Below are 22,931 nucleotides of genomic sequence, written 5' to 3'. Positions count from 1 at the left end.
TGGCTTCCCCTTATCTCTTGGCCGCCTCTGCTTGTAAACCATGAAGGTCCAAGTCCTTGCCCACATGTCAAGGGACAATAGAAGTCCTGTGGGAGGTGATGAGAGACCTTCAAGGGCTGCAAATGCAGGAATTACTAGCTTGCCTTAAATTCAAATGAGTAGCCGTGTTGGTCTGAAGTAGCACAATAAAACCAGAGTCCAGGAGAACCTTTAAGCCCAACAAAGATTTATTCAAGGCTCTGACTAGCTTGCCTCTTGTGGCGCAGAGTGGTAAGGCAGCAGCCATGCAGTCTGAAAGCTCTGCCCATGAGGCTGGGAGTTCGATCCCAGCAGCCGGCTCAAGGTTGACTCAGCCTTCCATCCTTCCGAGGTCGGTAAAATGAGGACCCAGCTTGCTCTTGCTGGGGGGTAAACGGTAATGACTGGGGAAGGCCCTGGCAAACCACCCCGTATGGAGTCTGGAGGACGTCACCCCAAGGGTCAGACCTTTTAGCTGGCCTTAGTTAAATGTTTGGCACCGACAAGCCGAGCGGTTTGCGCTTCGTGGGTCTTCAAGGGGCCGCTGACTCAACCCTTGTTCGCCCGCAGAAGTCGTCTCAGTTAATCCGGCGGCGCCCAGGGGCTGCGAGGCCACCTGCTCCTCCGGTCGCCACCTCAGGGGGGGGGGAGGCGGGGGGGGCGCAGGGCCCGGCCCGGCCAGGCCTTGGCCTCCAGCAGCCCCAGCACCAGTACCAGCAGCAGCGCACGCCGACTGGAGGCCCGCCGGGCTCTTTGGGCCCGCAGCGCTTCATCCCAGCGCGGGCCCTGCTCGGGGGGGGGGAGGGGGGGAGCCCTCTTTTTCGCTTTGTTCAGGGGGGGCGGGGGGGGTTTGGCTCAGCGTCTCCCCCCATTCCGTCTCTCCTCGAAGCCCCCGAGGTGTTCTCCTTCAAAGTGGGACCTGCCTCGGCCTCCCCTGCAGGACGCGGGTAGCACCCAACGCCAAGCCCTAAACCCGCGCGCGGCTCCCTGTCGGCCAGGGTTGCCAGCTCTGGGCGGGAGCTGCCGGGACACTTTGGGGCGGCGCCTAATGCGAGGCAGGGGGACGAGCCGCCAGACGGAGCCCCGTCGGGAGGTGGCATCCGAAGGCGAAGCCCCGCCTCCCCACCCCGGCGCGCAGGGCATTGTGGGCGGCCGAAGCGCGGCGCTTTTCCTCCATCCCGAGCCGCTAGGCGGGCGCTGACGAAGGCGTCTGCGCGTGCGCCTTGGCCCGAGGCTCCTCCCCCCCGAGGCCGCGCTCCCTCCCGGCGGCGTCCTCCGCGGGGCGTGATTGGCGAGGGGACCGCCGACGTCACGCAGCAGCCGCGCCACGCCCCCTCCCTCTTCGCCGGGCGGCATCAGAGGCCCGCGCCCTGTCGGTGGGTGACGTCACAGCCCCGCGCCGGAGTCCCGTCAGCGCCCGCCCGCCCGCCCGCGCTGAGGGGCGCGCCTGGCCGCCGTTGCACGCGTGACGCCACCCGCGCGCGCCCCCGCGCCCCCCCCCCCCACCCTGGGATGGCGCCGCGGCTGCAGCTGGAGAAGGCGGCCTGGCGCTGGGCCGAGACGGTGCCGCCCGAGGCCGTGGCGCAGGAGCACATCGAGGCGGCCTACCGCGTCGCCCTCGAGCCCTGCCAGCGCGGCGCCTGCCGGTGAGGCCCGGGGGGGGGGGAGGGGAGGGGGCGGCTCGCAGGAGGCCCTGCGGCTCCGCCCCGCTTGGCCTGGCCGAGCCCCGCAGGCCCCCCGGGCAGCAGGGGCAGGGAGCGCAGAGGGGCAGGAGGCGGCGGGTGACAGCAGGGCGGGGGGGGGTGGGCCCTCGAATGCAGAGCTGAGGAGTGGGCTGCCCCTCAGTGGGCTCCCTTTTGGCCTAAGTGGGGGAGGCGGGGAAGCCGCTTGCTGCCTCCCTCCCTCCCTCCCTCCAGCTTCCTGCCTCACCAGCCCCTGCCAGCGAAGCCTCGGTCCAGGGGACAGCAGGGCAATGTTGGAAGCTGCTCTTTGCCCACTGAGGCAAGCTCTCTGCAGTGGCCCAAAGCGGTGCCGGATGAGCTTGGGGTGGCCTCTTGACCTCACGGGGCCTGTTGTGTTAGGCCATTGATTGGGGTTGAGAGGCTAGCTGAGCACCATTAGTAAAAAGGAGGCGGCATTGGGGGTAGTGACGGGGGGGGGGGGGGGTGAATTGGGCAAAATTGGGAGGTGCTGACTTCACCCTGATCCTCTTGCTTTTGTAGAAGAAATTGTAGAGGAAACCCAAATTGCTTGGTGGGTATCGGCGAGCACGTTTGGCTGGGAGAAATAGATGAGAACAGCTTTCACAATATTGATGATCCCAACTTTGAGCGGAGAAAAAAGGTATGCTTAAATGAGCTCCTAGGATAAGCTTGTGGGCTTCTCTGTCAGCTCTGAAGGCTTCCCAAGTGGAATTATCTTTTTAATGTCTTCCTGAACTTGATTGTTAGGCTCACACCTGAGATCTCTCAGAAGGAAGAGTGAACTTGCCATGACTGCTAAGATACAGTGTGTTGGTTCTTGTGCTCAACTGGAGAAGTTGTTTCATGCTCACTGGAAACTTCCCTCCAGTTCCTTTTGCGTGGCAGTATGGCAGTATGGCAGTAGTACATGTGGACAAGGACTGGTGAAGAAATGTGGACACTTTGTGTGAGAGAATTAGGATCCCCAAAGGTGTGAAATGACAGCTGAGAAACCCTCTGGAATGTAAAAGTGCTCAAAAAGCTTTCTGCAAACTCAGTATTGACCTATTACAACCTCCGTCTCCTGCCAAGAGCAGCTGCACTGGCTGAGTGTTTTGAGGATGTGGGACCTCCCTTAGAGAGATGGGGCATTAGAGTGCTTGCTTAGTGTGCAGAAAGTCCCGGATTGGATTGCTGATAACTCTCAACGTCAGATAAGGTGTTGTGAGACCTGGAAAGCAGATGACTTGAGTAGCTGGGCCAGTAATCTGATTCTATCTGAGGCACCTCCTTATGTTCTGTAGTTGGCTCCTTTTTTAGGGGATAATTTGCTGGAATCTCTCTTACATTTTCCCTCTTTCTACCAGAATGCCTTTGTGGGCCTCACCAACCTGGGAGCCACCTGCTATGTCAACACTTTCCTGCAGATGTGGTTCTTAAACCTGGAGCTCCGTCAGGCGCTTTACTTGTGTCCGATCACTCGCCCTGGGCCTGCAACAATAGAGGGGGCTCCAGCAAACAAAGGTCAGCAGAAAGTGGCCAGAAATGTTGCCCTGGAGTTGCCACTGTGCTCGGCAGAGGGCTTCTCTCACTGGCATTGCCTGGCTTGTGTTGTGTGATGCCCCCTTGACCGAACCATGAGGAAAAGAGCTCTTCTAATTTTAACAGATGAGTGCCAGAATCCAAGAGAGACCTTCTAAGGGTCATTTGTACAGTCTATTCATGGTAGAAATGGGGCTGTGAACTGAGAGCCAAAGGTCTCTTTCCTGTCCGACGTGCCACACTGCTTTTGCTCAATGCTGTTGTACTTAAGCAATAGCTGCATGAAATTTGTCACTAAATTCGTGGTTGTTGAGAAATTGTATTTTTAAAAAAGTTGTTTATAATTGCACAGATCATGAATTCTGCAATCATTGGCCCGTGGTTCGCTGGGGAAGTAAAGCAGACTACTCTGCTTGCATTGTTAAAGATGAATGTGTGTCACTGTAGATTTGCCATGTGAGGAAGCCTTTTGCCTTTTGATAGATTATGAACCTCAGACCATTTGCGAGCACCTTCAGTACTTGTTCGCCCTGCTGCAGAACAGTCGGAGGCGTTACATCGATCCATCGGGGTTTGTTAAAGCTCTGGGTTTGGACACCGCTCAGCAGCAGGTAACACTTGAGGGGGGAGCTTGTCTGCTTTGTCTCTCTTTGGGAGGTGGGTCCATCAAGTAAATGTGGAAATAAGTCAATATTTGTGGAGTTGGGATTTACCAAGGAGGAATTAGTCAGTGGGCAGTAAGAGAGTTCCCCTTTCTTAGGGGTTGGCATCATGCCTCCTGAACTAGAGAGCAAATCCCAAAGCTGCAGTTGTTGTGTGGGGGTGGGGGAATGATGGTGCCCTAACCTGTTGTTCCTTAGAACAGTGACAAAGGAATGGGGACCGAAGAAGCCAACTTGAATCTGTGTCACTGTTTGTTTCTCTGTTTTCTGTTTCCTCTAACTTAACCCTGCCTTTGTAACGTTGGCTTTTTTCCTAGGATGCCCAAGAATTCTCAAAGCTGTTCATGTCTCTCCTGGAAGATACTTTGTCTACGCAAAAAAATCCAGACGTGCGGCACATAGTCCAGAAGCAGTTTTGTGGAGAGTACGCCTATGTCACCGTGTAGGTCTCCGTGTGGAAGTCCTCTTCCGCTTCAGTTGAGAATGTTTCTGTTAATGCTCCCAGCACCAACATCCCCATTTCCCTCATGGGAGTCTTCTGACTTTTTTTTTTAGTTGCAATCAGTGTGGCAGAGAATCCAAACTTATATCCAAGTTTTATGAGCTTGAGCTAAACATCCAAGGACACAAGCAGTTGTCGGACTGCATTACGGAATTTTTGAAGGTATTTGCTCACCTTTCCTTTACAGGTTCCCATTGTCTGTCTTATAGTAGCAAGAGTGTTATTGGTGCATTAGGCAGAACCCTGCTTGGGCTGCTTTGGCTTGCTTTTATCTTGCTTTAAAACAAAATGGTCTCCTATTGGCTTCTTCTGGTCTGCTACATAGAAGCAGTTATAAAATGTTCTAAGTCATACCCACATTTCTGCTCTTATGGTTGATTCAGAAATTCCTCTGATGTTAATGAATTCATTGCAGTGTGGTACGGTCCCTCAAAGGGTTTGATGAAAACATCTGGGCCTCCAGAGGTCAGCTGCTGGTTGCCTTTGGCAGAGTTTGGACTTGGGGTATACAGGCATCCCTCCCTGCAGGGGCAGCTTCTGAACAAGTTGACTTAGAGCCTGTTTTTTTGGGCATGAGATATGTTTTGAGTATACTACAAAATGGCATCTCTGCCTAAAACCCAAGAATTGGGGACCTGGTTTTACTCCCTTGGCAGGCTGTTGTGTTGAGAAAGTAGCTGTAGCCTGGAAGGGATGGGAATGGGTGTGCTGATCTTGCCTCTCACCTTTGCTGGCCAGGAAGAAAAGCTGGAAGGGGACAACCGCTATTTCTGTGAGACCTGCCAGAGCAAACAGAATGCCACCCGCAGAATCCGCCTCCTCAGCCTTCCTGGCACGCTCAACTTGCAGCTCATGCGCTTCGTCTTTGACAGGCACGTGGGCTCTTGCACTGCAGCCTTGGGGGAAGGGTGGCGATTTCACTGTGTCTGCTCTGACCCACGGCACATTGAGCGGGGAGGTCTGAGCGAGCGTGATGCTCTGTGTCCGTAACCCCACCCCCCTCCCAGTCAGCAATTTCCTGAGAAGGCAATGCTTTTGCATGAGCCACAGATGTTGGCTTTTGGCCCAAAGGTTGCGTAGTGCACCCCAAGTGATGTGCAGCCAGATCTGCTTCCGGAACGGGTGGGGTGGAGAGATGGTAGGCCTGCTGCCGGGGCTGCTCCCAAGCACCGGTGTGTGTTGCCCAATCAAATGCTTTTTCCCTGCTTGTGCCATTAGGCAAACAGGCCACAAGAAAAAACTTAACACCTACATTGAGTTCTCAGAGCTGCTGGATATGGGCCCCCTTCATGGAAGACACAGGTGAGCTGCATGGGACCCCGCTCTGCACCCGACACAACTGGAGCCTGCTCTGGGGACAGATGGTGCAGCTGGGGGAGGGGGGGATGCATGTGCGTGGACTGGCTTGATCAACTCTTCCTTCCTCTTCTGGGATTAGGTATGCTGTCATAAAAAAACAGCTGCTGAGGCAGCAGCAGACCAAGGGGAGAAATGGAGGGGCATGTCCTGTTTCTGTGACAACAGCAGACTGCAAACTGCAGACGTCACGGGTTGGTGGGGGGGGGGGCTATTCTAGTGGGCCATCTGCTTTCTTTCAGCCAGGGCCTCTGAATACGAGCTGAGTGCAATTCTCATACACCGAGGTGTCAGTGCTTATTCTGGCCACTACATTGCGCACGTCAAGGACCCCCAGACTGGGGAATGGTACAGGTTTAATGACGAGGACATAGAGAAGATGGAGGGCAGGAAGCTGCAGCTGGGGGCAGAAGAAGACTTAGGTAAGTCCTGTTGTGGTGTGGCACTTGGGTGGCTGGGGGCCAGGCCTTTCTCTGTGCAGTGCATGTCTGGTTGGAGCTGCCCACCAGTGTGCAGGCCCTGGTGAGCCAGTTCCTCCCCCATCCTTCTGGAAGGATGCAAGCCTAGGCTGTTGGGCTTCCTCTGCTGGAGCTCTCCAGTATTCGGGGGGGGGGGGGGGGGCATTGCTTGGAAGGGTTCTGTTCCCAGGTCATCCTGCACCCACTGCATGTTGCAAAGTCTGCTTCCTGCTCATTCCATCTGCAACAGCCAGCCTTATAACCTGCCCTAAAAGCCTAGATAGCCTTAAAGATATACTAGAACTTGTCCTCGCCAGCATGCCAAAAGGGTAGGCAGCGTGCCACCAGGTGCCTCCCTGCACAGTTCTGTCCTTGGACGTGCACGAGAGACAAGAGACCTCTATTCTGGTTTCAGATTTCTCTCCTGGGGCTTTTGGGAAGGGAGCGTGGGCACGGGCCCTGCACTTTTCCAGCCAGGCACTTTTCCCAGTGCATTCTTGTTTTGGCCTTTGTTCCCCACTAGAGCCTTCTAAAGCTCAGACTCGGAAGCCCAAATGTGGGAAGGGGGTTTACCGTTCTCGGAATGCCTACATGCTGGTGTACAGGTTGCAGACACGGGAGAAATCGCTGACCGTTGAAATTCCAGGTAAGGAGGGGGTTTTCAGGACAAGTTCCTCCTTTCTTCTCTGAATGGGTGCATGCGTACGAGCACGAGAGACTGTAGGAGGATTGTGTGCATGCAGACCCCTCCACGCATCTGTTGTGGCATGCACTTTGAGCTGCCTCTGGGGCAGCTGGGTGTGGTGAAGGATTGTACCATAGACTAGTCCAGAAGAACCTGGTCTCCAAATTGTCTGGGCTGTGGGAGGTGGCCTCAGCAGTGGCATTCTCTGAAGCACCCGTGTGGGGTGAGGCTGCGGAGGGAGCGTTGTGGCCCGAGGACGCTAATCGCCTGGGTGCTCTGCTGTAACCCTGTGGCTTCTCTCACCCCACCCCATGCCCAGCTTTCTTGCAAGAGCTGGTTGAGCGGGACAACAGCAAGTTTGAGGAGTGGTGCAGCGAAATGGCAGAGATGCGCAAGCAGAGTGTGGCCAGGGGCAAGGTCAAGCACGAGGAGGTGAAGGAGCTCTACCAGAGGTTACCTGCTAAAGCTGGTCTGTAAGATCTTCCTTTCGTGCTTGCTTAAGGAGGGGGCTGTGGTGGAAGAGCCCGCTGACAGGGAGGGACCCCTGGCCAGTCTTTCCGGGAAGGGGCTGCTCCCTGGAGCCAAAGCCTGCTGGGGATTCCCTGGGGAGCGGCATGACCATGGACAAGGCCTTGCCTGATTCCAATGGGGGGGGGGGCATGTGACCGCTGTGCCTCCAGGCTTTCAAGTGGCTCGTGCTGAAGCCCAGGACAGGGCACCTTCTCGAATAGCTGTGCCCCACATCCTCCACAGCCTGCCCGGAGGCCCCTCTTGCCCTGGCCCTCTTGCTAGGTGAGGGAGGAGGTCTTCCATGGAGGTAGAGGTGCTGCTAGGCTGCCGGATTGGGGCCTTGTTGTTACCTTGCAGGCAACACTGAAGCCCTTCAAACGGGGTCTCTTGGGTGGGGGGAGAAGGAGGGGAGGGGAGGGGGGGCTTTCCAGAGCAAATTTGCCCCTCATGCGGCTGTTTCAAAGTGGTTGGAAAAGCTTCTGCCACTCCATGGTTGTTTGTTTGCCTAATGGTGGGGGAGGGGCGGGGTAGGCTTGGGCTCCCTCAGGGCCGAGGTCAGGCTTCGGTAGCTCTGTGGGGCTGCTGGCCCTGACCCTTCTGTCCTGCTGCCCCCCCAGGGTGTCCGTATGACTTTGTCTCTCTGGAATGGCTGCAGCAGTGGCTGGATGAGTCCACCCCTCCCAAGCCCATTGATAACACCGCTTGCCTGTGCTCCCACGGCAAGCTGCACCCAGACAGAATCCCCATGGTCAAGAGGGTCTCTGAGCATGTGGCAGACTACTTTTACAAGCGATACGGAGGAGGGCCCAGGCTGACAGGTGAGGGGGGGCTGCCACCTTGAGGGCAGCTGCATGGGCCCTGGTTCACCTTCTCCTTTGCTGGCTTCTGCAGCTTCGCCTCCTCTGAGTGTGCTGGGGCCAGGCTGCTCCATACACATTATGTGGGGCTGCCTAAGATCCAGGGGAGGGACGTGTGGGTGGTATGCACAACTTGTACAGAGGCTGCCTAGGGGAGTCCTGTGGGGGCACACCTGCCTGCCCCCGCCCAAAGGGGACCGTCCGGCCCTCCCAGTTTCCCAAGGAGCAGTTCCCTCCCGGATCACCTTCCAAGCGAGTAAGAGCCAGGAAAGTCAGGCCTGCACAGGGCATTGCACCTGGCTCCCCCCCCCCCCCCAGTAGCTTCTCCAGTGCCCCTGCCAGCTTGTGATCTCAGCACTGGCTCCTGCAATGTAAGCAGCCTGAGAAGTGGACCCTCCCAGCGGATGCCCCCCTGGATCCCACAGTTCCCTTTCCTGACTGGCATCGCTTGAGGGGGGGGGGTGCCAGGAGAACGCAGGAGCTGCCGTGGCTTTGGCGGGCAGACCTGGCTGACGGAAGGCTCTGCCTCCCCCCCCCCCCCAGGGAAAGCACTTTGCCGTGAGTGCGTGGTGGAGCGATGCCGGGTGCTGCGGCTGAAGAACCAGCTCAACGAGGACTATAAAGCTGTTGGCCACTTGCTGAAAGGGCCGGTCCGAGGGTAGGTGGGCCTCTGGGGGGGGGGGGGGCTGGGGGGCTGGAGCCTGCGGGGCCTCCCTGGTGGTGAGTTCTCGCCTCCCCCTCCCTGTAGGGACGAGGGCTTCTGGGTTGGCAAATCCTCCTTGCGGAGTTGGCGGCAGCTGGCGCTGGAGCTGCTAGACGACCCAGAGGAGGAGGCAGAGCAGAGCAACGGCACCATGAACGGCGACACGAAGAGCAAAGGTAGCCCTTGGCCCGCGGCCACACGCCTCTTTCTGTTGTCACCCATGCTGGGTTGGCCCTGCAGCAGCCTCAGCATCGGGGGCACAGTCAGGCGTTGTGTGCTGCTCATGGAGGGCGGGCTGTGGGGGTGAGAACTTTGCTGTGCAGCCTTTCAGCTGGTGAATGCCCCCTCGCTTGTTGGCCAGATGAGGCAGCGATCCCCCCTCCCCTCACGGGCACCATGTGCTGGCTGCCTGAGTTTTGCTTGGTTCCCAGTGGAAAGCCAGTTCCTGCACATGGGCCGAGAGGAAGGGGAGGAGCTGAGGAGCTCCTTCCTCCGCTTCGGATCTGGCCGCCGCCCCCTGAGCGGTGTTAGTGCCTGGCGGCTCACTGTGCCTGCCTTGCCTCTTCTCCAGATGAAACCAGCACTGAGAAGCCAGAGGAAGAGGACCTGAAGTTCAACGAAGAGATCCTCTGCCCCCATGGTGAGAGGGGCACACCTACAACCGGGAGTGGGTGGGCTGGAGGAGGAGGGGTGATGTGGAAAGGGGTCCAAGCCATCTGGCGGGTCTTGCATCCAGGAAGCCATAGTAGGCTGAGGCTCCTCTGGCCTTTCTGCCGCTCTGCCAGGTTTCTCTCACGCATGCACTCCGGGGTCTGCTTAGTGTCACAGAGCTTGGGTTTTCCTCCGAGACTCCTCCTGTGGCTCAGCCGTGTGGTGACCCTATTCCTTCCGAAGGCGTTTGCTGCCTGCTCAGATGTTCTGCCTCGGCTGGGGGTTACTGGCAGGATGTTGACCTTGGAGGGAATTCCATCCGGGCAGGCGAGTGAGCAGGTGTGCATTCACCTGCTGGCATGGGCGTTGGGGGCCTCGTGGCCGCTGCTTGGAGCATTCCCAGCAGGACTGAGATGATGCCAGAAGCCTCTCAGAGGCAGCCTCGCTCTTCCTGGGAAATGAGCACAGCCTGGGAGGCAGAGACTGTGCCTGGAGCCAAGTGTCACCAGAAGAGGGCCTAGGAAAGGAGAAAGCAGAAGGATGCGTTTTGGCAGCACTGTTGCCCTGGCACAGAAGGATAGGTTGGTAGGTAGCCTGCAGCTCCCAAGAGGTCTCAGGAGGCTGGTGGGCTCTGGAACTGCCTCAACTGGCCTCCCTCAGCATATCACCCCCGAGTGGAGAGAGGTGTGGAAACACCAAGAAGTGGTACATTTGTGCCTGTGAGGAGAGGCCGGGAGCCTTGATGGCCGTGGGAAGGCAGGGAGCTCCTGACGCATTCCGAGAGACTCCCTCTGTGGGAGCTGATGTCATTTCGCAGCCCGAGCCACAGCCTCTGGTGCCGGACAAGTGGCAGGTGTACGCACATATCATGGTGTGACCCCTTCAGGATGGCTGAGGGGTTGCTGGGGGCTCTCCGTGACCAGATGCAGTTTCTGCAGCCAGGTTTCTCTCAGCATGACGCCCCCCCTTGTGGCCTGAACAGGGCCTGATGCAGCCAAGAATGGGAGAGCAAAGCACCCTTGTTCAGCTAATTGCTGGCTGTTATAATTGGCCTGGAAGCGTGCAGTCTGTGCAGAGAGGACCCCCGCGTTAAAATAGCAGGCAGCTCCAGATGTTTCCACATACAACAGATGTACATATGTAGGTCAAGCCTTTTGCTTCAGTCTGCCCTGTGCTGCACTCGGCAGCTACCGTGGGCCTGGGCCTGCCTTCCGGGGGGGGGGGGGTATGGTCGAGCTGGGCCCTTGGTCCTTCCTGGGATGCTGCTGTTTGGGAGGGTAGGGAGCATCTGTGCATGGAGTCACCCTCAGGGCCCACAGCCTACAGGAGTGGCTCTCTAGAGACTTGGAGGGGGGGTCTATGCAGCCCCTCAGGATCTCCAGCCTCTGTTCATTTGTGCAGGGTGGAAGAAACGGCTAATCCCTTTCTGGTGCTCTTTGGCAACAATCCCATGTTCCTGGAAAGCTGGCAACCAGAAGTGGAACAATAAGCCTGCCCCTGTTGCTTCTGAGGCAGCTGCCTATGGGGTGCCCCTCTGGGGCCCTGAAGGCGGGAGCTGAGAGACAGCAGAGGCAGCGGCCTTTGGGGAGCCATCTTGCGCTGGCTGCTGGCCGGGAGGGAGGGAGGACCAAGTTAGAAACGCAGAGCCCCTGTCCTGGTTGAAAAGTGATGTCTGCTGTTTGCTGGGCTGGGTCTGCCTCCCTCCGGCCTCCCTGCGTGGGTGGTGTGCATGGGCTCTCGTGTCTGGGTAGAGCTCCCTCTCGCCCCCCTCGTCCCCCCCCCCGCCCCCGGCCTCTGGGTGTGCTATGCCTCGTTCTGTTCAGCCCTGTCAGACCCAGTGGTACGTCTTTGCGATCTTCCCCCCCAGGCTGCCTCTGTATCTCGGAGAATGAGAGGAGAGTCGTTTCCAAGGAAGCTTGGGAGAAGCTCCGCTGCTATTTCCGAAGTGCCCCAGAGTTCCCCACCAGCCAGGACTCTTGCTCCCAGTGCCAGGTGCCCCGGGGGATTCGGCTTTGCCTGTGTGGGGGAAGGCCCTGCAGTGCAGACAGGGCGTTCCGAGGGCAGTTTGGAGGGTCCTTGCATAACGGCTGCTGCTCCTGGCTGCGTGTTCTGCCACGTGGGTGGGGGAAACCCAAATGGCCAAGAGTTGAGGTGAAGGCACAGTAGGCCCTTTCCCTGGTGGGAGGTGGCCAACAGTTGCGCGCTGAGCATGGCCAGGTGCATAGGCTGCAGGTGGATGCCACTGGATGCCACCCGAGCTCAGCTTGCCCAGCTGTGCCTCCCATTTCTGCTGTAGCTTTATTAGTCTTTCTTCCCTTTTGGAAAGCCACAGCAGCAGGCATATTGGCAGGGTGAGGGACCCGCCCCCCCCACCACTGGGCTGCTGCTGCTGCAAGGAGCGGGTGAGGCGGGAGTGATCTGTCTGTCTGTCTGTCTGTCTGTTGATGCAGATTCTGGAGCGGGAGGGTGAGGAGAACGAGGCTCTCCACAAGATGATGGCCAGCGAGCAGAAGGCCTCTCTCCCCAACCTCTTCCAAGACAAGAGCAGGCCATGCCTGAGTCCCTGGCCAGAGGTAGGAAGAGCACGAAGGGGGGGAGGCCAGAGGGCAGACTTTGTAGCCGTATTGATGGGGGGTGACCGTGGCACACTGGAGAGCCATTTGGGTCACCTGTGCTGGGGGGACTGGGCTCCTGGGCCCCCACCCGGTTCTCCAGAAGAGCCTCCCCAGTAAACAAATCCCCACGGAGTTCTGGAGACTGCGCCGGTGTGTGTCTAGGAGTGCCTGCGGACGAGCTTGTCCAACTCATTGCAGCTCCTGCAGCCCACCCCCGGAAGATGGGTAGCTTCAGCACACTCCCAGCCAGGGGTTGGGGCACCCTGCAGGCCAAACACCAGGGGCCTGGGTTGGGCTGGGGAGGGGGGTACATGTCGTTGTCGTTGGAGGATTTTTCTGCCACCTCCCTCCTATAATGGCCAAGAGACAGTTTACCTACAGGGTTAAAAATACCCATGCAATTTAAGATTAACCTTGGACTCGCTAATTACTGTTAAAGCGCTGTCCCCCCCCCTCCCCGCTTCCGTTAGGGCGCTAGTGCGGGGCTGTTGTCAAGACGAGATCTCGCTCACTCTGAGTTGCCTTTGCAGGAGGTGGATGAACTCTACGTCGTCTCAAAGTTCTTTGTGGAAGAGTGGAGAAAGTTTGTGAGGTCAGTGGGCATCTGGCCTGCTCGGCTCTGCTCTGCAGCCACCTCTTGAGGGGCCCCCGCGGCCTGCAGGCTGGGGGGGGGGTCAGTGCTCTCTCACTCATCCCGTTGATGCTGTGTGCTCTGCCCCCCCCCCCACAAAGGCCTTTGCCCCAGTGTGCTCCTCTCCTCCAGGAGACCCACGCGGTGCAGTCCTGTCTCGTCTGTGGGCAACCGGGATCTCCTCTGCCCGCACGGGGGCCTAATGTTCACATTCGCTTCCATGACCAAAGAAGATTCCAAACTGTGAGCTGCTTCTTGGTGCTCTGCCTGCCATTCTGGGGTGGGTAGGAGGGGGTGGCAGAGAGCGTGAGGGGGCTTAGCACATAGGAGGGGCTCTTCTGTTGGGCTTGAGCATGGCGCAGGGGAGAAGGGACCTCCTGCCCTCTCCACTCGGCCGTTCTGAGCCGTGCAGGCACAGCTGCAGCCAAAGTTTGCAGAGTGCCTGTGAAGGAAGCGCTCGGGGGAGGCGGGCAGTGTGGCCCTTCAAATTCAGCCAGCGTCACACTTCTTTGCACAGTATAGCTCTGATATGGCCCAGCGAGTGGGGAAAGATCCAAAAGCTCTTCGTGGTGGACCACACCATCCGTGTCCTCCGGAGGCACTCTGCCGAGGCAGGCCCCGACCCTCTGTCCTACGTCACGGAGCCAGGTTAGTGAAGGGCTGGTGCCAGGGCATGCCCCCCCCCGCCCTCCCCCGGGTCTGTAGGCTCCAGGATCCTTTTCTTCTGAGGAGACTTGAATACCTCCCAGCTGCTCCAGTCTATCACCACAATCTGGGACTGGGGGCAAGCCGTGAGCAGCGGAATGGCTGCCCTGCTGGGGGGGGGGGGGGGGGGCTGTACTTAGTGCTCGGGGACTGGCTGTGCTGAGGTTCCTGCTTCTTGGTAGCATGAGGCTTTAGCACACAGCTCGGCTCCTGGCAATTTCAGTGACAGTGGGCTGCCCCTCTGGCCCAGGCCCCTGGTAGAAACTGAAAGAAACAGTACCTGGGGCGGGAGGGGCAGAGGGACGGGGCTGGGAAGAATGGGGGAGGAAATCAAGTACAGTGGACCCAACTTGTCAGCCAAAAATGTGGACAGGTTAAAAAACAAGCAGCATTAACCGGGGGGGGGGGGGGGGGGCCTGCTCCTCATGGCTGTGTCTGGGAAGGGCGGGACTGCCTGTCGAGCCTGACCCTCCACGTGCCTCCCCAGAGCTGTGCTCAGAATGCCGGGAAGGCCTGTTGTGCCAGCAACAGAGGGACCTGCGGGAGTACGCCCAGGCCACCATCTACGTGCGCAAGGTGGTGGACAACACAAAGGTAGGCTCCCCTGCCCCACGCAGCAGCCCATGCCCATGCCCATGCCCTGCAGCCCGGCGGTTGCCAGACAGGGACAAAGGAGTCCTCTGCTTGTGCCGCCTTTCTTGCTGGGGGGGGGGCCTTGGGGGCATGGGCTGGAGTTTGTGGCTGCAGGAGTAGAGGAGCAGCTTCAGAATGGAGCGCAGGAGCGGGATGAGTGGTGAGGTTGTTTGCCAGCCCTCCTGTTCCATTAAGGCTGTGCTTCATGGAGGGGGGCTGGGGGGGGGGGCAGGCAGCTAAGAGGCTTTCTGGTCTGAGGGCTTTTAAGAGCCCCTCCTCCCAGGAGTGTGCATTAAGCAGCAGGCCTGGGCCTTTGAAATGTCCCGTGTTCAGTCAAGAAGGAAGTCTCCGTTGACCCACGAAGGGCTTGAATTATGGCTGCTGCTGCAGACGAGAGAGAGCGTGCCGCCCCAGGCTGCTCAGGCGTTGGCTCTCAGAGGCCTGCCATGTCTTTGCGCCTCCTGCCCAGCAGAAGCGCTTGACTTTGCACGGTGGGTTCATGCTCAGGGAGGTGAAGCATGGCAAGGACTGCAGCTGCACTGGGGCCCTCCCCAAAGCACTCTTGAGGGCTCCCCCCAGCCTGCTGCTTTCCAGAGGGACTGCCCCTCACTGCCAACCAGGCTGCAAACCTGCTGACAGCAGCGGAATCCAAGTGTTTGGGTGCGGGAAGGCCGAGGGGGCCTCTGCGGAGGCTATAGATAGGCCTGCCTTCTGCCTGCCTGTGGCTGCCGGGTGAAGCCTTGGGCGGGCAGGCGGGCGGGGGAGGATTTAAGGGGAGGCCCTTGCAGGAGGGGGGGTGTCCAAAGGGGGGGGGGAAGCTGTGACTGCCCTGGCTTTGGTGGATTGGGTCCATTCCCTCTAAAGGGTCTTGGAGGAGGAAATTGAAATCTCAGTCTCATAAATATGAGGAGATGAAGCAACCAATTTGGAAGAATTAGTGGCACCAGCTTTTCTCTTGATGCAAGTCCCTGATGAAGCATCGTGTTTTATGCAGTTCAATATGTCTTGAGTGGCATGGCCCAAGAGTGGGCAGCTGTGTGAATTCTCTCCTGGCTGCAGGAGAGGAGGCTGTGGGACCTGGGCCTCTTTGGGGCCTTCGGATGCAGCTCACTGGAGTGTGTTTCTGCCCCAGGTCATGAAGGACTCTGCTCCGGAGCTCAACGTCAGCAGCTCCGAGGCAGAAGAGGAGCGGGAGGAGGCCAGGCTGGAAGGGGAACAAGATCCAGATTTTAACCAGGTACCTTTAGGGTTCCTAATTTTCGTTCTTGAGCTCTGGCACATGAACTGTCACTGGCTTGAAACATCAGAGGCACAGGAGTAGGGCAGCCTTGAAGTTCAAAGTGAGTTCCTGGCAGCGCTGAAGGCTGAGCACCACCTGAGGGGTTACCCAGGGCTGGCAGTTAAAGGAACATCTGGCACTCCCTGCCCTTCGGCACGGGGATGGCCCCAGGGCTCAGCCCAGTCCATAGAGGAGAAGTGGGGGGGGGGGGCAACAAGAATGGGCCGCTGGAGGAACGACTGTGGCCTCAGTCGCTCACAGCCTGCAGGGGAGATGCAGGTTTGAATCCCTTCTGTACTGTGGAAGCTTTCTGGGTGCCCTTGCTGTGAGGAGAGGGGCAGGGGGCGGGGAGGGTGTAGGTGAAGTGTGTGGCTCATAAGCAAGGCCCCTGTGCTGGGCTTCCTCCCTGCATCCGGTTGGCCATGAGGGTGCTGGAAAAGGTGGGATGGGGTCTAAGCCTCTCAGGTGAAACGCTCTTGGGGATCTGAGCATCTGTTGCTGTGGGGGAAGCCTGGAGGTAGTTCTTGGCCTGCGAGACACTGCAGAGCAGGTTATGGCTGCTTGCACCTCTGAACTAGCCCTTGCCTTGCTGACCAGATGACAGGACCGGCTGCTTAGGCAGGCGGAAGGTTTCCTTTTGGAATCCACCAAGCCACCATCCTGTTTCCAGGCCAACAGCAACCCCAAACGGCAGAAAGTAGCGCACCCAAATTACACTGTCTACCAGAAGCAGGGGATTCGGCGGAGCACACGGCACAGGAAGGTGCGTGGAGAGAAAGCTCTGCTGGTATCTGCAAACCAAACTCTGAAAGACCTGAAAATCCAGGTGAGTGACCTTGCTGGAAGCCTCAGCAGTGGCTGTCCAAAGGCCTGGAAGCCCGCCCACCCTGGCAATCCCAGCAAGCGAGGGGGGAGCCCTGCTGGGGGCAAAGGACATTTGATATAAGATATGTGGGGCATTGGCTGCCTGGGAAGAGGCCGAGGGAAGGAATGCAGAGGGGGACCTGTGGGCATCGGGCTGCTTTCTGCGCACCCAGCCATGTTGCAGCCTTGACCCGATTCCAAAATGACGAACCTTTGGTGGGCAGAATTACGGTGAATTGCTCATGCTCCATGCTGCCCCCCTCCACACCTGGGGTGCTCCTTCCTTGTGTCTTGTCCGGCACAGATCATGCACGCGTTCTCCGTTGCCCCTTTTGACCAGAACTTGTCCATCGAGGGGACAACGCTCACAGAAGACTCAGCAACTCTTGGCAGCTTGGGAGTCACCCCAGAGTCTGTGGTCTTCCTCAAGGTACCGGGGTGAAAGGGTCTGGCTTCCAGCCCTCGGTGAAGGAGGCATGGAGTGGCAGGCAGGGTGCTCTGCGGGAGGGGTCTGCTGCCTCCTCAGCCTCCACCTCTCTGCGATGGCCTGAGAGGTGTATTTCTTCTAGTTCTGCGTTCCATGCACACCCCGCCGAGAGGTCAAGTGAGGGGCGGTATAAAAGCCGACCGAATAAAGAGATAACTGATGCCTCGTTTCCTTTCTTTGGCTAAGGCCCCTTGGGCCCGAAGCCGGGGCCAGGCTTCCTCCTGCTGCTTTCCCACCAGCTTTCCAAAGCATTCCTTGTAGCCTGGCCAAGTCTGCTTCCGCTTCCATATTCAGGCTGCCTTTTCTTTGCAGGCTGATGAACCTGTTGTGGATTATGCAGCAATTGACGATGTTCTGCAAGGTAACCTCAATCCCTGCCCAGTCCTCCCCATCCCAGCTGCCCCGCCCAGCTTCTGAGGGGTGGCTGAAGGGCGGGGTCTTGTCCGGGGTGGCTCCGGAGCCCAGAGCAACCAAGTGGGGCCGGCAGCCCCTCCTCACCAAGTGTCCCTTCTGACGGTTGTGCCTTCCTTTCCAGTGTGCATGCCTGAAGAAGGCTTTAAAGGTAAGCATCTGCTTCTCCCTCCCCCCCCCGGCACCCTTTCCTCTCCCTTGTGGCGGCATCCTCACCTGCAGGCCACCACCTTTTCCCCCCACAGGGACTGGTCTCCTTGGCCACTAAAGGTCCAGCAAGAGGCATTTGGGACACGGTTGGGCATTCCAGGAAAGAGGGACCTACTCCAGACCTGTTCTCGTCCAGCATTTCCGGAGGCGGAGCCCCCTCCCCCCTCTCCCCCCCCCACCCCCACAGAAAGACCGGCCCAGGGGCCTCACACCAGAAAGGGCTGTGCTGCAAGATGGCAGACTTTTCCAGAGGGAGCGTGTCAGATTTTCTGTCTTGAAAGACAAAGGTGAAGACTTCCCTTGCTGCAAGGGATCAGCTACTCCTTGGCGATTTCCCCTCCCGGCTGGGTTCAGCAGATGCTGCTTCCCTTGGGCTTTCCAGTGGTATGTGGGGGAGGGGGGCTCCTGCAGGCTTCTTCATCTGCCTGTGCTGGTTGAGGGGTCCTGGCTTGGAGACTGCCCCACCACCAGGAGTGAAAGCCATGGCCTGCCTGCAGAAGCATGGGGCAGGGGAGGTCAAGCGGCACCCGACCCTTCTTGGACCTGTGAGGGCCCCAGGTTTCTCCTGCCATCTTTCTTTGCAGAAGGACTTAACTGGGTCATTTGAGTGGCTGTACTGCTGGGGGTGGCTGGATGCTCTCCATTTCCTTGGGGTCTCACTCCGGAGTGAGAGGGGCTGGCTGCACCTTCTCCGTTCTTCCCCTGTGGGGAGGAGAGGCATCCTTGGCCAGAACGGGCAGCTCTGCTGAGTGTGCCCACCGGAACCTCTTTGGCTCCCAAAATGCCCAGTCGGAGGCGGTGTGCGACTGTCGGACTGTCATCTCCATGGGCGGTTCCTGTGAGGATGTGGGGAGGGGGGAGCCAGCATAGTGAGTGAGGCCCCTCAGGGGGTGGGATTCCCTTGCACTTGGTGGGCGGCTTGGTGACCTCAGTGACCAGCACTGGTGGGTCTTCTCCAAGTGGGAAATGAAGCTGGACTGTTTTTACTCTCCCCACGGTACAGGAGTCCAGAAATAATGCAGCCTCCATGGAAGTCTGTCTTTCTCTCCTTCCTGCACAATTCGGCCGGAAAGAGGCTTATTCATCCGCCGTGGCATGCCTGGGTGCACAGCCTCAAGGGCCTTGAGCGTTCAGTTTTGTTTTTTTCTGGTTTCCAGATTACTCCTGGAGGGGAAAGCATTTCTTCGTTTGCTGGGAACTAGCCTCTTTAACCAGGGTGGGATGGTGGGTGGGGGCAAACGCATTGTGTGTGCGTGTGTATATACACACGCACACACACACACACACACACACAAGTGATGTTTGCAGTGTACCAAACCGGAGTTTCTGTGGGCTGGCGTTGAACAGATGAAGGCTGCAAGTGGGGAGGGCCTCGTTTCTCTTCATCTGTGCTTGCAAAACCTTTTGGACTATTTTCAGAGCCATCGAGGACATTAAAACTACATCCTACGGTCACCCCTTGTTTGTACTGTATTGCATAAAATGGTTTTCCACTGACCTGCCCCGACATCTTCTGTGTTGTCGTTCCGGTTCCTGCGAGAGCCTAGGCTTCTTGTCCTGTTGAGCTCACCTCTCTTTTACCTGTTCCTGGCTGCAGATGCATTTGCACGTGAAAGTGAGCTAGTCAAACCACCGTTCTTGGGAGCTGCGGCTGCAGAAGCCTTTCTGGCTTGGCAAGGCTTTGACTGCCAGGTGTATTCAGTCACTTAGGATTTCCCGAGGAATGCAGTGGCTGAGGTCGAATTCTGAATCCGCCTGAGCTCTCTTCTGCTGGGAACTGGCAGCTTATGAGCCCCTGTTGAGATCTGACACAAGAAGAAAATACAAAGGTGGCAAAGATCAGGCAGGGAAGCAAGCAGAGAAACGGGAGTTTTTTTCAACAGCTTTTTGAAAGAGAACCTTTTTGCAAGAGAAGGAGGTGTGGGCAAACTGTTGGCAGGGCTGTCAAGGTGTGCAAGAGGAGGTGATGGGGGGGGGCATTTCGGGAGAGAAAGGTGACCAAGGGGAGGCTTTTGTGTGCTGTGTGCTGGCAGAGGGCTCTGGCTTACCATCGGCCTTGGGAGCTCTTGGCACATGCCTGCTGTCCTGCGAGGGACAGGTTGGGGTGTAGACTGACACTTGGCTGTGGATTCGGGGGGGGGGGGGTTGTCAGAGCACTGCATCTTGGGGAGGCTGTTCTAATGCTCAGGGTGGCTCCTGTGGCTTTAGTGGTGAAGAGGCCCAGTGGCCCTTTCTTGGTGCCCTTCTTTCTCTGGAGCAAAAGCTACACGGGGTGTTTGGGGGCAGTTGTGCTCTCTTGTTGACATGGGCTGCACGCAGCAGGCAGCGTCCCTTCCCAACTCTTGGATGATGGCCCGAGGCTGCAGATGCACACCCAGAATCTGACTGCTGAGGCAGCATTCCCTCCCCACCTGCCTATCCTGCCTGCATGGTGGGTGAAGGGCAGGGCTGGGGGCCTGGGCACAGCTCCTGCCTGGCCTGTCAGTGAGTCGTCCTTCAAGCGTGAAGGTTGCTCGCTCGCTCGGCCCCTCCTTCAGCTGGAGTTTGGCAGTGGTGGAGACCTCCTGCAGGAAGCCTGTTCCATGGACTCATGCACAGCATTTATCTGCGTCTGCTGCATTCAGCCATGCTTCCAGCCTTGACTGGATCCCAGAATGAAGCACATGTGGTGCAGGCAGTATGTGTTTCCCTGGCCATTCCATCCCAAGCATCCTTCCAGCCCCAAGAAGGGGGGGGGGGCAGCGGCAGATCCCTTGTCTTGGCCTGGTGGGCGCTGCAGCCCAATCCGAGAGCTTCCCCCCAAACCCCCTCCAGTCCCAGCTGCCTGGGGGCCGGGCCAGGCTCAGTGGGCGATCTTCCCTCCTGGCTGCTGCCAGGGTCTGGCCGTCCAACGTCTGGGTGCCGAGGGGGTCTGCCACCAAACGAAAGGGGGACTCCACGCAGGCTGTTTGTGAAGGAGGTGTGCCTCAGTCTCCCGAAGCCCCAAGGGGGCGTCTGCATGAGGGGCCGCCGCCCCCGGCATCAAGGCGAGACCGGGGCCCGGGAGGCAGCGGGGAAGGGTTGGGGGCAGCCGTAGCGGGCAGACCCAGGAGACCAGCCGGGCGGAGCAGCAGGGGGGTTCGTGCCCCTCCCCGGCCACCCGGGAGAGCGCTTGGCGGGGGGGAGCTGCGAGGGGCCTCCGGAGCGCACCTGCCCTCCGAGCACCTGCGGCAGCCCTCCTGCCCGCCTCGTCCTTGGCGCAGTCGCGCTGAGGACTAGCAGCGTGGGCTGGCTGGGCTGGGGGGGGGTCGGCCCCCCCACTCCCTCCCTCCCTCCGTCGGGGCGGCCAATCGCGGCGGCGCAGAGGCGGGAGCGCCACGTGACTCGGCTCGGCCGGGCTCAGTGCGGCGAAGGGAGCGGAGCGGAGAAGAACGCGGAGCCAGCGGCGCCCAGGCCCGGTAAGAGCGCCGCACTCCCGCCCGCCCCGACCCCCCGACCCCGACCCCGACCCACCCCCCGTGCGCGCGCCGAGAGCTCGGCGGGGTGGACGGGAACGCGCTTTCGGAGGCTCGGGGACCCCTGCCCTGCCCTGCCCTGCCCTGCCCTGCCCGCCTTGGTCGTCGGGGCTCTGGGAAGGCGCTCTGCCCCGCGGGCCGCCCTCCAGCGGAGGGAGCCTTTCCCGCGACCGGGTTGCGCGAGGGTTGCCCGGGGTGCCTCCCAAACACGGGCGCGGACGGCGGGATGCCGTGGCCCAGGGCGGCTGCAGCCGGGTTTGATTCCCCGCTCCTCCCCCGCAGCGAGGCAGGCAGGCAGCTGGGTGACCTTGGGCTCGCCGCAGCCCCGGCACAGCTCTCTCAACCCCCCCCTCCCTCCCTCCCTCCCTCACGGGGGCTGTTAGGAGACGGAGGGGCGCCGCTTTGGCCAGTGAGAAGCGCAGCCTCCCCACCGGCGCCGAGGGCAGCTGGCTTCCCGCTCCTCGGTGCATGTGCGGGGGGGGGGAGGGGGGCTCTTCCCATGAAATGTCAGGCGCGCCTGCAGCGGGCTGGGGGGCGGCACGTGCCAGGCATGGGGGAGGGGGGGCTCAATGGGCCGGCATTGTTTGCCGCGGAACGTGGCGTGACCCCCGTGGCCCCTGTGTGCGGAGTGGGTGGGCGCCACGCGGGGACTCTCCTAATTGGGCCCGCCGGTATCGGCGCGCAGTTGGCGTGGTTTGCTTGGCGGCGGCCTTTGGTGCCCGGAGTGCGAGACGCAGAAGAAGGGGGCGGCGGTCCGCGTGGCCTTTGCGAAGGGCCGCCTGCTCTGGCTCTTCCCTCTGCTGCCGCAGGGCGCCTTCAGCCCCCACCCTCCCCGCGGAGCTCTGCCCTCGCTCAGCTGGGAGCCGTGCAGGGCATCCGTCTGGAGGCGTGCGGCCTGTGCCCACCGCTTTCCGGGTGAGCCGCGGGTGGGTGGCCCCGGGAGGATCTTCCCCCCTCCTCTGGATGCCCCGCCTCCAGCCGTCAGGCTTGGCACGGGAGGGGTCTGCCCTGGGGGAGCCGCCATCCTAGAGCTTGGCCTGCCGCTGAAACGCTTCACGCTTCCCACCCACGTCCCCAAACACGGCCAAACCACCTTGGCAGGCGGCACTGGGGGGGGGGGGGGAGAAGCAGAAGTCTGCCAGAAGAACTGGTGAGCTGCGAGGGCCCCGATCCAAATCTCACCCGTGCCATGAGCTGCCAGATGGCCTTGTGAAGGCCCGTCTGCCTACCCTGGCGCCCAATCACTCCCCATGTGCAATATGGTCCATCCGTGGGTCCTGGGGGAGGGGCTGACCCACACTGGCGCCTGGTGGGGGCTGGAGAGGATGTGCCTGAGAGAACGGGGGGCCCCTGCTTCCTTCTGCTCCCCCCGTGGGTGCCTGGGAGACGCCTCTCCCTTCCACATGAGCCCCGTGCCAAGAGAGCTCCGGCTCTGGAGGGCTGCGCAGCCCCCTGTCAGTTCCTGCCATCTGCCTGAAGGGCACCGCTCCCTCCTTCCCCACCACCACTTAGCAAGAGGAGGACAGGCATCCCTGTGGCTAGGCAGGCTGGCACCCTTGGGTCAGGATCAGGCCCCCAGCAAACGCTCACCTGTGCCCCCACCCATGCCCAACCAGGCTGCCCCCTCCTTCTGGAGTCCCAGTTACACACTCCCTGCCTGGGGGGGCAGGGGGGCCCTGAGCAGGCCTCTGGGGTGGGTGGAAGCTCAGTTCCTGTGAGTAGGGAAGGTACTGCCTGGTCTGCTTTTGCAGGCTGCCTGGGAGCTCTGGCTCAGCTGTGGCTGCCCCTCCCCCCCTCCCCCCCCTCCCCCCCCTTGGGAAGCATCCGTCTGGAAGCATGGAAGCAGGTCCATCGGCTCCTTTGGGCAGGAGTTTCCAGGTGTGGGCTCCGGGGGGAGGGGTTGGAGTCAATCCAAGGTTCCTGCCAGGGGAGGGGAGGGGGGGGAGGATGCTTCTCGCGGATCACCCGCGGCTGAG

General features: G+C 59.7%; 3 protein-coding genes across 4 annotated transcripts in view; 2 read left to right on the top strand and 1 right to left on the bottom strand.

Moving 5' to 3' along the window:
* The window catches only part of LOC143824435 (proproteinase E-like), a 193,012-nt gene that overhangs the window by 98,665 nt on the left and 71,416 nt on the right, over nucleotides 1–22,931 (bottom strand). The gene's annotated exons all lie outside the window — the stretch shown is intronic.
* On the top strand, nucleotides 1,419–18,958 carry USP48 (ubiquitin specific peptidase 48). The gene is given in 28 exon segments (XM_077311323.1): nucleotides 1,419–1,664; nucleotides 2,241–2,361; nucleotides 3,068–3,224; nucleotides 3,726–3,853; nucleotides 4,222–4,346; nucleotides 4,460–4,568; nucleotides 5,145–5,278; nucleotides 5,625–5,688; nucleotides 5,690–5,708; nucleotides 6,005–6,184; nucleotides 6,744–6,866; nucleotides 7,225–7,374; nucleotides 8,033–8,233; nucleotides 8,816–8,930; nucleotides 9,021–9,151; nucleotides 9,547–9,615; nucleotides 11,494–11,618; nucleotides 12,077–12,199; nucleotides 12,772–12,833; nucleotides 13,005–13,115; nucleotides 13,390–13,520; nucleotides 14,065–14,171; nucleotides 15,343–15,447; nucleotides 16,160–16,315; nucleotides 16,658–16,783; nucleotides 17,153–17,201; nucleotides 17,376–17,402; nucleotides 17,497–18,958. Coding segments are annotated over 28 exon segments (3,105 nt in total). The 5' UTR covers nucleotides 1,419–1,530; the 3' UTR covers nucleotides 17,520–18,958.
* Nucleotides 20,789–22,931, top strand: part of RAP1GAP (RAP1 GTPase activating protein) — a 28,614-nt gene continuing 26,471 nt past the window's right edge. Inside the window, exon 1 of one of the 2 annotated variants that reach the window (XM_077311605.1) lies at nucleotides 20,789–20,898. The gene's annotated coding sequence lies outside the window, so the exon portion shown is untranslated. The remainder of the gene's footprint in view (nucleotides 20,899–22,931) is intronic. The other variant, XM_077311603.1, reaches the window with a different exon arrangement.

The sequence above is a fragment of the Paroedura picta genome, chromosome 15 (assembly GCF_049243985.1).
Source record: "Paroedura picta isolate Pp20150507F chromosome 15, Ppicta_v3.0, whole genome shotgun sequence".
NCBI classification, from domain to species: domain Eukaryota; kingdom Metazoa; phylum Chordata; class Lepidosauria; order Squamata; family Gekkonidae; genus Paroedura; species Paroedura picta.
The sequence above is the reverse complement of the archived record's forward strand: the minus strand, read 5'-3'. Positions and strand labels throughout refer to the sequence as shown.